The 14,746-nt window shown below is 40.3% G+C and overlaps 1 protein-coding gene across 4 annotated transcripts in view; it reads right to left on the minus strand.

The window, feature by feature from the left end:
* grik1a (glutamate receptor, ionotropic, kainate 1a) overlaps positions 1 to 14,672 on the minus strand; it is a 33,066-nt gene extending 18,394 nt beyond the window's left edge. The window contains exons 1-4 of one of the 4 annotated variants that reach the window (XM_056398433.1): positions 13,979 to 14,640; positions 2,219 to 2,386; positions 1,248 to 1,505; positions 25 to 206 (exon numbers count right to left, since the gene is read on the minus strand). In XM_056398433.1, coding sequence (XP_056254408.1) covers positions 25 to 206; positions 1,248 to 1,505; positions 2,219 to 2,386; positions 13,979 to 14,060 — 690 coding nt within the window. In that variant the 5' untranslated portion in view covers positions 14,061 to 14,640. Of the gene's footprint in view, positions 1 to 24; positions 207 to 1,247; positions 1,506 to 2,218; positions 2,387 to 13,978 lie in introns of all 4 variants that reach the window. The other 3 variants (XM_056398435.1, XM_056398434.1, XM_056398436.1) reach the window with 3 other exon arrangements.
* Between the last annotated feature and the right edge of the window lie 74 nt (positions 14,673 to 14,746).

The following is a 14,746-nucleotide window of genomic DNA, read 5'->3' on the forward strand; positions in this document are numbered from 1 at the left end:
CAAAAATGTGTTGAAAACAACAACCTGCTTAAGGAGCTCTCCAGCCATGCGATAGGAGCAGTCAAAGATAATGAAAAACTCCTTGTCTTTCTTCAGTTCCTTTAGCAGTGGTCGGGCGTCTTGGTTACCAGGTGTGAGCTGGCGGATCTTGATCTTCAAGTTAAGCTTTGCTGGAGCCTTGATCAACTCCTGCATCCGCATCAGGCCTGCACGACAGCAAGTCACAACTCTCATTTTATCCCGTCTTGGACATTCGTTTTCCCTCCTCTTGCTTAACTTTTCCTATTGTCTTCTACTTTGTTTTTAATCACAACAAAGGAGAACAAACACACACACCACATTCCTGTATCCTGTACATGTGTGTGCAAGACAGTGTGTAATCGAGCAGGTGTGTTGCTACATGACATTTCAGAAAAATAAATTTCCGATTGAAAATAAAAGGCAAAGAAAAAAAAAAAAATCTATAAACTATGACATTTCAGCAGCGGCACTTCGTAATCTATATGGAACGCCGCTGGATGTTGTGTTGTGGTGTGACTCGACACAGTGTGAAGTCAGAGGGCAGGAAGACTGGCAGCTGTTTGATATGAGGAACCGGTGCCCTCCAACAGATTGGGTTCACTGGCCAGCATGAGGAAGGTGACTGTGATCGACAAGCAGAATTGCATTTTGGGAGTAATTATAACCATGACATATGAATATATTGTAAGGTCCAGAAAACACAAGGCGGCACTTTTGACCCCTTCTCCCCATCGGTTCTTCACTTCAAATGTCATGTAGTGTTTTGGCTGATATCCAGTAATGCAGTGGGAAATAAAATCATTAACTAAATACAGTCTTCAGGTGTACAGCTGGGTGAAACATTAATATGATATTGATATGACAATACGAGACACATTTGTTATCGTAATAAGGTGATAAAACGGATATTGTGTTTTCCTAACTTGTTGTGGCAGTGTGAAATAAGCTCTGAGCATCTTCCTGTTTGATCATCACATCCACATTAATCATGTTTTCCTTCCTCAAAAGTTTCTTGTAATGTAAAACATATTTTCTGGAAGCAAAAATAATTCATTCATACATTGCAATTTATTTAGTCAAATTCATATCACCCTGCTATATACTCTGCTGACTAAATCAGGTTTGCCTTTCATTATGTCCCATTAAATGAATGGCAGATAAGATAATGATATATTGTGACTCAGTTTTGAAAGTTAGAGTCTGACCAGTGAAAACAATGGCCCTACCTGTGCTGTCTTCATAAACCACTGTTAGCTTCCTCCACTTGAAGAAATTGACTACGTCCAGGATGGCCCTGGCGATGGCGGTGTACTCGGGGTACAGGTTGATGAAGAAGGTGTCTTTGTTGTCCACTGACGGGTGTTTCCAGCGGGTCTGGATGTGAGGGACTTCCAGGGCATTGCAGATGGACTGAACAGCACTGACCGAGGAGCTGTGTGAAGGACCGAACACAGCAACCACCCCGAGAGCTAGCTGGTCACACACTGGTGGTGAAGAACAACGCAAAGTTAGGCGGTTGCTGATCGCAGGTTGGTGAACCTGGCTCACTTTCTATGGAAAAAAAAGTTGAGCAACACTAATTTTATCATTTAACATTTGGTTTGGGGTTAATTGAGCCATATTTCCTTTTTACCACAGGTGAAATGTAACTAAGTACATTTACTCAAATTCTGTACGTTAGTGCAAATTTGAGGAACTTTACTTGAGTATTATAAAATATAGCCTATACATAAAAATATAAGTTTTCATGGCTCCAGCTTCTCTAATGTGAGAATTTATTTCTTTTTCCTTGTAATTATGTAATTATATAAATAATTTCATCAAACAAGCAGTGTGGGCATTTCTCACTATCTTCAAACCAAGCAATTTATTGCGAAAATAATAAGCAGATTAGTCCATAATGAAAATAATCATTAGTTGAAGCCTTTCATGAAAAAAAAGAAAGTTAAAATGAGTTCTATCTAAACCAGCACGGTATATTGCTGCTTACACATTATGTATGACTAATCTAATGATATAAAGTATAACATTATTAACAGTCACAGTACTTTTACTTTCAATACTGTTCCTGATTATATTAACATACTTTTACTTGATCGACATGCTACTTGTTACCCAAAGAAAGTTTGTATACTGTGTATAAATGCTAAACCGGGGGGGGGGGGGGGTTACATTGTGTCTTAAAATCCTTCCATACCTCTCCTGGACGCTTCAAAGCCATCAAAGAGGTTGATCCTCTGAATGTCGTAGGTCAGGGTGGTGTTGGGCATCAGGGTCTTGTTGCGGTTTATGTTATTTACAGCAAACTTGAACGCCAGCTCGTCCATACTCACTAACTCACTTTCCCGGGTCTCAAAAATACCACCTGCACATGGAGATGGAAGGTTAAAATCAGGAGACAAGATTTAAGAATAATAATAATAACTGTCACTACCAATGTGCAAAAACACTGTAACTGCAGCTGTGGTGGTGATAGCAGATCTCTAAATTGATGGATGCTGTGCCCCTGTGTGGGCTGAGAAATCCTGCCACCTTTGTTTAAAAGAAAGCCTTTCAAAGCCCACCACACAAACTTAACAAAGCAAGACACTCAATCTGAAAGCACGGTTGTTCCATTTCCACTGGTCACTAATTATACGTCTTTCAATGAGTGCTTCCAGAGCACCTTGCAGTGATATGCATGTACGCTTGAACTTTGTACTTGGAGAAAGAGTGTACCCACCCTCTCAATTAGAGCTGTAAATACTACATTAAAGCAGATATGAAATATTCATGACCTTGAGACAAATTAATGAGGGGGGATATAAAATTATGATGTTTCAGTATAAAAAGCTAAATGGGAACAGATAGAAGTTAGTGCAAATAGAGTAATAGGATGGGTTTTAAAAAGGCACTGTCCAAAATGTCCGAGAGCAACTTAATGAATAAAAGGGAAAATTGAAAATGTTTTAGTTTGTGGAATGTGTAATTATGCCACCCTGTTATTGGACTTTAAATCAACAGTTGTTGGACACAGACAAGTTCAAAACTTGGCAAACACATGCTTATGATCATCCCACTGCTCTGCACAGAGCAACTTGTACTAATGGATTTGCTTTTATTTTATAAAATACAGGAAATCACCAACAGAGGAGCAGGCGTCATGGCCTTGGTGAGCTGCTAAAGTGAACTTCAGGCTGTGAATGGTTTTTTTTTTCTTCAATATTACAGGCACCACTTTCTAATAAAGCACCCATGGTTAAGTTTTCATAAGTGGCACCTAATGGCTTCACTAATGGTTATTAAATAATTCAGTATTTAATAAGGCTTTATAGAGAAAAGCTATCAGTAAAAACAAATCTGGGTGTTGCCAGATTATACAAAATCCCATTTTGGTGGTATATCTGTCAGGTTTCAAGGATAGCTGAACCCAAAATGCAGACAACCATAAAGTTTAATGACAAAAACAAAAACTTAGAAAACCAGGAATCCAAAATAAAACCAGGCAGGAACAAGAACAAGAACTAAACACTGGAGCACGATGAAGCGGTAACACGAAGGCCAACAAGAGAACAATGATCCACAGGACGACAGGATTATTAATCAAGCCTGGGGATAAGAAGATTTACAGATGTACATTGGTCCGGATTGTCTGCAACCTGGCAACTGAAAAGTTATCAAACAAAGTTATCAAATGAATTGTTGATAAAGTTATTAACAACTAATAAAGACATAGATACAACCTTTAACACCTTTATAAAAGGAGCCTTATTAGAAAATGGAATCATATTATATGACTGAAGACAGGTAGAAGACGCTGCAGAGGATAAAATGAAGCCAGACATGGTTCGGACACACAGAAAGAGTTAGGACATATAGATAGGTCAACAGTCAGCCAGACAAAGTTGACAACATTCATATATATTTGTTGTGTAAAGCAGTCTGCACAATCTAAAATTACACCAAATGTTCTCTGCAGCCTGACTTAATGAGGGTCATTTCAGATAGTTACTTTCATGCAAACCAAATCTCCCAGTCATAAACAAAGCCATAAATGCGTTATGTCCACAATAAAAGATAATATTTGTGGTTTCAATGCCTCCAGCTTCAATATTCTACGGGCAGGGAATTAATCTGGGATTCCCACAGAAGCGTGCAAAATGAAGATGAATATTAAGCGCTCGAAGATGAACCATCACAATTTTTCTCCGAGGCATAAAGTATATTCTAAACACTTCATTTCTCAAAGTGGGGAGAAAGTCATACAGATTCAAAGGTAGCTGCTCCTCCACTGCTCTCCCTTTTATACCACACACAACTGGTCACACGGACCGGCTTTCGGCGGGCTTTGAAGAAACAATGCTGTTCGTACAGACTTCTGAAATTGCCCTGAAACTCCTCATCAATGTCTTGTCATCCGAGTGCAGAAAATGTGAAGTGTGGACTCAAAAGGCAAGATGAAATGGAAATAGCATAATTGCTCCTGCGGTGTGAAAGGGCAGGAAATAAAAGGGCTTTCAGAGTTGTGTGGAGGTTCAAAACAGGCTTTTGAAATATGAGTCAAGTGACATCAGTCAAGACAGGGACCAAATAAAAAAAAACTTTAAATGGACAAGTAATTGTCATTCTTGAAGTTACATTTTTAAGGGGAGGTTCCTGAGCATAACACATAAGTTTTTTGCTGCATTGCTGGATGTCATTTTAAACAATGTGGCCTGTCTGTTGAACTATTTGCTCAGTGTAGTAAAGTGTTTTCCTGCCTTTCTTTTGCAGCAGCTGCATTAATTTACTCTAATTTTGGTTCTAGTCCAGATGTACTGTTTACCATAAGTGAAGCATGAAGCAGCAAAAGAAAGCACACGCACAGAAACTGTTAATATTTCAAATAGGGCCTTGCCATAAGAAAACACCCACATGCAGCCTTTCTAACATACAGTACATGCACAGATCTTTGAGTGTGATAGGTAATGGTTATCTTGCAATTGCAACTGTAGACTCAGTATATGACTTCTAACTTCTACAACTTGTATATGCTAACGTAATATTTCTACAAGCATAATGTTATTCATGCACAGGTAAATACATTTGCTTGTTGCCAAACAAGCTGTAGGGTAATGAGGGAATGATAATGCTCATGAGATCAGAAACATACACTGGCCCCATTAATTAATAGGCTGGTATGGCTCATAATATAGGTCAAAATTTACAATACTGCCAATGTATTCACTGCTTCTAATGCTCGTGGCCCCTGGAGTGACACTGTGAGGTAGTTCAGGGTTTGTATTACTGTAACTGGTGCTTTGTAGCGCCCTCCAGTATTTCCATTTCCACACATTCAGTGTAAAATGTGGTAGAGCAGTAGAGTTTTCATATTCTATGCCTGCTCTTAAGAAATATTAATTTATTTACAAGCACCATCAAACACACACACACACACACACACACACACACACAAACACACAGACAAAAAAGAACTTTTAAAGACGTCTTAAATCCTTAGTAATGAAACAGCAGCTTATTAGCAACTATAATCAAGAACCATTTGTCTGTTAACATAAAAATATGATTTCTTCTGCAATTACTGTGATTACCAAGCTCAGCTGTAACAGGAAGAAAACAGTGCCATAAAACTCTATATGTGGTACAGTACAACGGATGCATGAAAGGTTGTTTATCTGCCCGCTGCGGCACACACAGCACAAGCCGAATTACCGCTAACCAGCCAAGCTGCAGTTTATATCATGCCTGTCCACACTCACATAATATATCAAGAGAAGATTTGTGAGGGTATTAAAGCAGCTATTTTTAAAGTTTCACTATTGCTACATAGCTAACGTTAGCATTAGCAGCTGTTTACTTAGCAGTCTAGAAGAAACGTTGCTTGAGTTCAGCATCAAACTTCATCCCTTTACTCACTAAGAGTCGTCTCCAGCAGTGGAAAGCAACCCTTTTGTATTGCTTCTGTTTCTATCATTTATCTTCCTCTACTGAAGTTAGCGTGCTAACCAGCTAGCTCCGGAGCGGTCGGCCTGTCTCATCACTTTCTGATACCGAGTCAGACTGGTAAGTGTAACACTGGCTATGTAGCCATAGCAAAACTTACATGATGCCAACGTGAAGCTGACTGTTCCGGAGGTAAAATCTAATCACTTTGTCATAATTAGCACATAAATTCTTGAGTTATGGCCAAAGACATGTTTAGTAAATTCACAGTGACCTTGACCTTTGAGCTTTAACCACCAAATTCTAATCAGTTCATCTTTGAGTCCAAGTGAATGTTTGTGCCGGTTGCAATGAAATTCCCTCAAGGCGTTCCTGATATATCACGTTCATGAGCATGGGCAACCCGAACACATAATGCCTCCGGTCACGGCTGTCTCCGGCACAGAGGCATAAAGAGCTGAAGAACAAATCTGAGCTTTGTTCCAACCTGTCATGCAGACCTGATCAATCTCTTCAACAACCCGCTGGGGAGATAAAGATGTTTGTTAGAGTGTGTGCCTGTGTGTGCCTGTGTGTGTGTGTGTGTGTGTGTGTGTGTGTGTGTGTGTGTGTGTGTGTGTGTGTGCACATCATCCATCCTTCACTTAACTGTTTAATTACAAATAATTATGTTTTACATTTGTCATGCATCATTCCCTCCCGCCGAGCAGCTTGAACTCCCTCCACTGTGGGTTGTGACTGCTGCAGTCATAAAAATGGCATTTTAGGGAAAAAAAAAAAAAAAAAAAAACAAGGTATGTTTTTTCCTTGCAAATGAATTAATGTACCGCAGAGCACTAAAAGCATTCATTCGGCTCTCAAATAATGAGGAATAATTTGCCTCAGGAACACACATCCATCTGGCCTACAAGACAGCATAAATGGGTGTTAAAAGTTGCAGAGGACCCACAGGACTCCATAAAGGCATTTTAACATGCGTCTGGGGTTTGCAGGTATTTTTGATCTGCATAAAAGACAAGCACACTCCGGATGCACTGAGGCTGCTTAAAGCACAGGGCCAGCTCATTACGGTTCAATTGAGGATGAGTGTAAACATAAAGTCGAAGTTCTTCCATTTGCCTCAGCGGTGATTAATATGTGTTATTTAACACTTATTTAAGCTTTATGGTGCCTCCTCTTCATTAGAAGGTTCAAAAGGGACGGGGAGGGTGTGATAAACAAAGGAGAACAAAGATCACAGTCCAGGGACCAACACCGGATAATTTGGGCTTTGTGTTTTGATGACATGAACCACCAGAATTAAAAAGATGTATATTTGTATTGGAAATAACGACATGTGCTAACATGCTATTTGCGCAGACATTACCTGCACATTTTTAATACCCAACACAATCAAAGACGTGTCTAGAGGGGGCTTTGATATTCTGTGTTGTAGTCTCTGTCCGCTTTCTCATCATTAAAACTACCAGACTACCACAGGAAAAAAAAAATTATGAATTGATGATTAAGCGCTGTAAAGGTGCATTAGCATGCAGCGATTTTTATTCCTAATTATTGTACCACCATGCCCCACTGCTGTTCACACAACAGAGAGAGGAGTCATCTTTTATTGAGCATTACATTTCAATGGAGGGCAGTTACACATCACGCTGCCATTCAGTGCATGAGATCTTTCTAGCTACGGACGCGTCGCTCAGCTGGACTAGTAAGAGAGTTTCTCAGGGAACTAACTGCCATCGGTGCGTCGCTCTTTGACAACAGGGATTGCCGTGCATTTTTACAAAGGTGATGTAGCTACAGGCAGGAGGAAACACATCTGGGAGGGTTAAAAAAAAAAAAAAAAGGGTCTCAGGTGTCAAAATGAATGACAAGACATGTCACAGTACCTTGGTGTTCTGGTTGGGAAACATTTTGCTTTCAACAACAAATCAAAAGAGACGTTTAAATGGGCAAACAAGGTGAAAATGCAGTCAGGGATGTAGAGACAGAGGAGAAGTTGAGAGAAAACAGAGGCAGAAATAACTGAATGTGACTCTATGAAGGAACCAAAAGGACTGGGAGTTCTCTCTGAAAGCCAGTGGCTTACTCAGCAAAGATTATAAGATAATTATCCTCAACTGTAGCATCTCTGAAGAACAGGACTCTTTTTGTATTACCACTTGAGTAATAGCAAAAAAAAAAAAAGGGGGGAATTATTTTTAGTTGTTTTTTTTCCCATTTCGGCACTGGCTTTGTACCATGAAAGCAGTATGTGTTACAGTAGCAATTATGCTGGCAAAAGAACACAGGTTCCTCTCAGGCTGAGTCTCTCTCAGGTTCCAAATTCATTTATTCTTTTGCTCCCAAATCAGACAGACGCAGGTGCCACTGACTCAGACAAAGAAAGGGACGGATAGAAGCGACTCCCGTCTCGCTCGCCAGCCTTAACTTAATCTGCACATCACAAGAAAAGCCCCATGAGACCGCGGGATCAATACGTACAAATGAATACCAATGTTATTCACGCCACTCCGTGACACACACACCGAAGCTCCCCCTCTCTCGTTCCTCACAACCAGAAGTCCTGGGTTTCTGCCAGCGCGATAAACGATACCGAGGCAGCCAATTCCACTGTGTATCTGTGCATCTCTGACAGAAGTGAAGCCAGCTTTCCAAAACTCTCTCAATTTGGCCGAAGAGAGATCTATTCGTTTTCCTAATGGCCAGAAGGTTGTTGGAGAGAAAGGAACTAATGAATGAATTCAAGCAGGCTCGCTTTTTTTTTTTTTTTTAAATGAAGGCTACAACTCAAGCTGAATTTAAGCAACTCGATTTAACCCCATAATGTTCAGAAATGAGCTTATGATAAGTCATAAACTCACAATTTTCATATTACTGAATTAATAAAGTTATATTTTCATATGTGAGTATATTAATGAAATAACTAGTTTGAAAGCTTGGACTCTTCTCTTTAATACTTCACTCTGTGTTTTGTGATATGAAATTATAACATTTAATGCTGCAGCAAAAAAGCATTTGTGGGTCAAAAAACAAACATCCAAAATCATAGACGAGCGTGAGTCCCCGGAGGTAATTTGATCCTGTTACTTGTTGGGCGGTTTCGCTTTTTATTTTCAGATCCCCCCATAATAGAACTCAGCAGGACTTAAACAGGAGTGGGCGGACAAGCTGACTGTGGAGCTAAAAGGTGAGGTACACACGTTATTGACTCTGTCACTGTCAAACATAATCTTATACTATTTATACAGACTCTATTTCCCCCGGAAAAAGTTATTGAAGTTTCACCTGTTTGTAATGGATCAGTAATTTAACACATTTCCTCTGGTCATGCAGCAGACTTTACACATATTTGCATTTTTCATTGTTTTTCCAAGGCTTTCTGGAAGCATCGGGAACCTGATCCGCTCATAGCCATTCTTGGAACCAGCTCCAATTGTCTTTGGCCAATAACTATATAAAAATGGCTGTTTTGTTTGGAATGGTGAAAAAAAAGGAGAAAAAAAAAGTGGATCTTGCGAGTGTGGAAGATGGACTCACACACTTCATCTGGCGAGGCTGAGATTTTATAGTGAAGAAGGACGAGGTGTGTTTGGATAAGATCTTGGAGCCTATACTGAAAATTTCTGAGGGTAAAGGTTAATGTCTTGTGTCCAATAAAAAAGCAACTTGCCGTGTATTCGTTTTCCATTTTTGGAAAAGTCTATTATTTTTCAGTTTTTTTTTTTAAAAGAAAACCTACTTTACACTTTGACTCTTGGTATTTGTTATTCCCTAGGATGTGCTGTGTTTGTTTTCTTTTTCTTTCTTTTCTTTCGTCTGATTAAACCAGCTCATGTACGAGGAAAGTAACAACATCGGGAATATAGGGAGCTCGATTTCATAGTTTCCTTTCTTGGGGTAACACATCCTAAATAAAGCCGGTTCGGACAAATTCAAGGGATTGACAAATGATTTGATCAGTCATGTAGTAAATTGGCCATTCGATGTAACGTGTAAGCAGCAGGAAACCATCATGGGATTCATGGTTTCATGTGGCGGCAGTGCCATAAATAAACTCCTGCAGGTAAAGCTCAGGAGGTCTTCAGGTACTGTTCACATCAAACATCAGAATGGAGAAAAAAAGTTGTGATCTCAGTGACTTTGAGTGTGGCGTGATTGTTGATGACAGACAGGCCGGTTTGAGTGTTTCTGAAACTGCTGATCTCCTGGGATTCTCACACACAAAACAGTGTCTGAAACAAAAAAACATCCAGTGAGCTGCAGCTCTGCAGACCGACACGTCATGCTGATGAGAGAGGTCAGAGGAGAATGCCCAGACATGCTGGAGCTGACAGAAAGGCTACGGTTACTCAGATAACCACTCTCTACAGCAGAAGATCGTGTCAGGTTCAACTGCCGTCAGCCAGGTGCAGAAATCTGAGGCTGCGGTGTGAACAGACTCACTAACGAAGGACAGTTGAGGACAGAAAAACGAAGCCTGGTCTGATGAATCTGGATTTCTGCTGAGGGTCACAATTTGGCATTAACAGCATGAATCCATGGCCCCAACCTGCCTTGTGCCAACAGTCCAGGCTGGTGGTGGTGGTGGTGTAATGGTGTGGGGAATGTTTTCTTGGCTCGCTGTGGGCCCCTTACTACCAATCAATCATGGTTTGAATGTCACAGCCTGTCCGACCGTATGCATCCCTCAATTTACCACAATTTGCTGGCTACTCCCAGCAGGACGAACGCTCCATGTCACAAAGCAAAAGTCGAATCAAACAGTTTGTAGTGAGTTCGGTGAACCTCAGTACAGAACACACCTTTGGGATGTGGTAGAGCAGGAGACTGGCAGCGTGATTGTGCATCTGACAAATCTGCAGAAATGATGCGATGCCGTCCTGTCAACACAAGACGAGAATCTCAAAGGATTTTTCTAGGTCAACATCATGTAATGCGCCTTGGCAGCCTGCTGGTGATGCTCAGTACTGCACTCTTAAGTTTTAACTCACTTCAGTCCATCAGCCTAAAATTTGGTACATACATTATAGACATGTTGAAGAAGAGATCATGTGAATTTCACTCTTTTAGAGTAGCCTATGTTATGAATGTTTTATTGTATTTGACATATGAAATTAAAAAGACAAAAAACACAGAATCCGGCTTCTTTTTCTGAGTTTAAGACCTCACCAACTTGGAGTAAGAAGAACATGCAGAATGATCCTCGAGAGTGTTATCTTTACAATGATACCATGAATGAGTTCTGAAGGATCTTGGAATTATAAGTAATTTAACATTTAAAAAAACGTTTAAAAAATTAGCATATAAATACAGGCAGAAAAGCACATAGTCCTGAGGTGATCCTGCAGCTAACAAAGCCCCACCTGGAGCCAAACTTTGCAATTCTATGATTTTACTCACTCTCTTTCACACACACACACACACACACACACACACACACACACACACACACACACACACAAACACACACACCGACAAGCGTGTATGTATGTAAATCTCTTAGAGTTGCGTGAATTTTCGGAACTTGTGTTGTTAAAGGTCTGAGCTGAACCATCAAAGCTGAACGTATTGGTCTTGAATGTCTCCTGAATATTAATGTGTGACCCAGAGCTAAACTCCCGATCAGAAAATCTCTGCATGTGCGACTGTGGACTTCAGCAGATAAAGTGAACAAAAGCTGTCCATGCTAAAAAAAGAAAAAATAAGAAAAAATAAAAAGAGGGATCGAACACATGGGCGAGCGCACGTCAAGATGTTATCATGAGAATATAGAAAATACTTTATTTTGTCTATTTCAGAGTTTTTTTTTCATGAGTATCAGTTTATAAAAAGACAGGATTTTAGCTTAACACAGATACTATCAGTGTTGCTGCACACTATCAGCTGATGAGGGGCGAGGAATTGCAAAAAAGAATGAACATCAACCAATATTGTTATCTAATTTTTTTTTTTTTTACTCTTAAACGTCAGTGTCAATATCAGTCTTCCTCTTCGAAGCCCCCCCACCCCGCCCCACTCAGATATGTCTTTTATGTATTGTTTACTTCACTTTAGATGCCTGACCTTCACTGTGCAGAATGACGTATGTGCAGAGTTTGACACTAAAAAGCTGCACTCACCTTAAATTTGAGACTTATACATACAACTGTGGTCCAGTGGGCGACTTACACAAGAGTGATGGGTTGGGGTGAGGGTTAACAAAAAAAAAGTTGAAAGGTCAAAAATGTGTGTCAAGATGTTTCAGTGACAGGAAATGGATCGATGATTTTAACTGACAATTAAGTATAAACTGACTTTTCATTGAATTAGGAGACGTCTTGAGTCCAGCAGTTAAACTTTTGAAGCAGTTCGACGCTTTGAATTAGCATTTTTATAGATCCAGGATTTTTCAATGAGGGGAGAAAAGAATAGCTGTTAACTAGAAAGAATATCAGACATCAAATTGTTATTGAAACATGTCTAGAGGTGGCGTTCACTTCATCAGAAACTCCACCCAAAGCTCCACCTCCGAGCTGAAAGGGCAAGCGAAATGTAGACTCACAACCTGGGACTCTAAATTCTTTATAGGACCATAATGCTTTAATTCTTAATTCGTAAAACACTGACATTTTTTAATTATGCTTACATGTTGTATTATAAGAGTTGCATATCGATACATGTAGGCTATGGCACCTTCATTATCAGATACATTATTGTGTATTGTCACAGCATTAAAAACTCCAACCTACAAATGCAACCCCATGATTCCTGCTGTGAAGACGACGAATACAATTCTGTGCATTTTTGAAAATTACCTCTATATATCCCAGAGTTTTATAAAAATATTGCTGATCCAGGACCAGTATTGCGTGTGACCCTCTTCTAGCCTGTGGCCTTCCGAGTTAATAACAGGTGGTACTCCACACCAATTCTTCATTTATTCAGTCAATTAGAGCCACATATTACTGTTCGACTCAAAGCCTGAAAGTGAGAGGCTGAGATAATGAACACAGCCCACAGCGCTCACCAGCCTCCTCCTGTCTAATCAAGTCTAGGTGAAGTTCTCTCACTCCTCTTAGCACCACCGCGCGGCCTATGACAGCAGGTCTGAGGATGATTACACCGCCCTCACTGCTTGCATTACATTCATCTCAGTGATGGATAGGTTTCAGCATTCGTGGAGATCTGCCCCAACAGGAGTCTGTGGAGGCCGGAGGAGTACACAGGGAGGAATCAATAATCTATTACTTTCACCTGCCTGTGTGTCTATAGGTGTGTGGAGCAATAAGCAATCATAGTCCTCTGTAACTTGTAATAAGATTGAAATTTGAATGATTTAAAAGACACTTTCAAAGATGGGCTACTGCGTGAGGACTGAGCCTCAGACACAGTGCCTGATGGTGAAGTATGCTGAAAGTTCCCATGATGATTTAGAGTCACAAGCATAAAAAAAAAATCCCTTCATCAAGAGCATTTTTAGGTGATTAATTAATAGTAAGTGTTTTTATTATGAGCCAAGAGGGAAAATACAAGAGGGATCCACCACAGATTTTCCTTACAGTGATTAAAAATGACTATTTTAAAGACCTTTTCTCCTTTCAGAAAGACATGACTGTGTGTGTCTAGTCAGTATGGAAGTGGATTTGTCCTTTGCTGCAGGTTATCTTTGACTGTGCTGACATACAACTCACAGTGACAGTGTAACCTCTCAGATAATGGAAGGAACAGGTAATCCCATAATCACATTTTGTGTGATATAAAGCAAAAGTACCACTGGGCAGATACTCGGGGGATTACAACCGCTGTCCAAATGTTTGATGAAAGGAAACAATAAAAAAAAAAAAAAAAAAAGTTTAAAAGCACAGACAAGACCACAGGGATAGGATGTAGTTGGGTGTAGTGATTTACACACATCTAACATGCTCTCCTGTCTCTGTCTGAAATGGGAACACTCCAATGCACCAGCTCAGACACAGGTAGAGAAACAGCACCATCACCACCACCATCACCACCACCATCACCACCATCACCACGCGTAAACAGCTGTTGCGCTTACCGATTCTGAGGACTTGTGCCGAGCTCAGACAGAGCTGCGCCGCCAAGAGAAGGTAGAAGAAAAGTCTCTTTCTTTCCTCCATAGTGCTCCAGGGGAACTCACCGCGAACGCTGACACCATGACAGAGAGACACGACCTCCACCCAAGCGTCGGAACACCTGACGTGCCATAGCAGCGCGCAAGTTTTATTCCCACTTCGATCCTTTCCACTCTGCCATCATCACTCCGTCTCTCCAAACAAATCACAAAAAAAGAAAATACAAAAAAGAAAAAAAAAAAGATGAGGATCTATAATAACATGAATCCAACTCTCCTGTATGAAATCGATCCAAGTCGCATCTTCAAAATAAAAACTGGCTTCAGAAAATAAAAAAGAAAGTCAGCCAGAGTGAACACATCCACTTTTACTACTAGTTCATGCGCCTCCGGGGTGGCAGCAGATAGAGAGAGAGTGCGAGGATTAGTGTCAAGCGATGCAAAATCATATCAAGTTCCGGTGGTATTTTTCAAAATAAAAGCAACCTGAGCAACAGCCTACACCTGGTCACATTGGGATTGTGGAAACGGACATTTTAAATGGCGTCAAATGAAGCGTTTTTGTTCCATTATTCTAGTACTCAAAGATGTTAGGCGTTTGTGGCCTGTATGGGACCACGTGGCATTCAGGTGCTTGGCTAAGGATACAGCTGTTCATCATGTAGGCCTATAGTAAAATAAACTATTTTCTGCACCTAAAACAGATTTGCACCGTTTGAAGTAGGAATGGTT

Source organism: Seriola aureovittata, chromosome 15 (assembly GCF_021018895.1).
Source record: "Seriola aureovittata isolate HTS-2021-v1 ecotype China chromosome 15, ASM2101889v1, whole genome shotgun sequence".
Lineage (NCBI taxonomy): Eukaryota > Metazoa > Chordata > Actinopteri > Carangiformes > Carangidae > Seriola > Seriola aureovittata.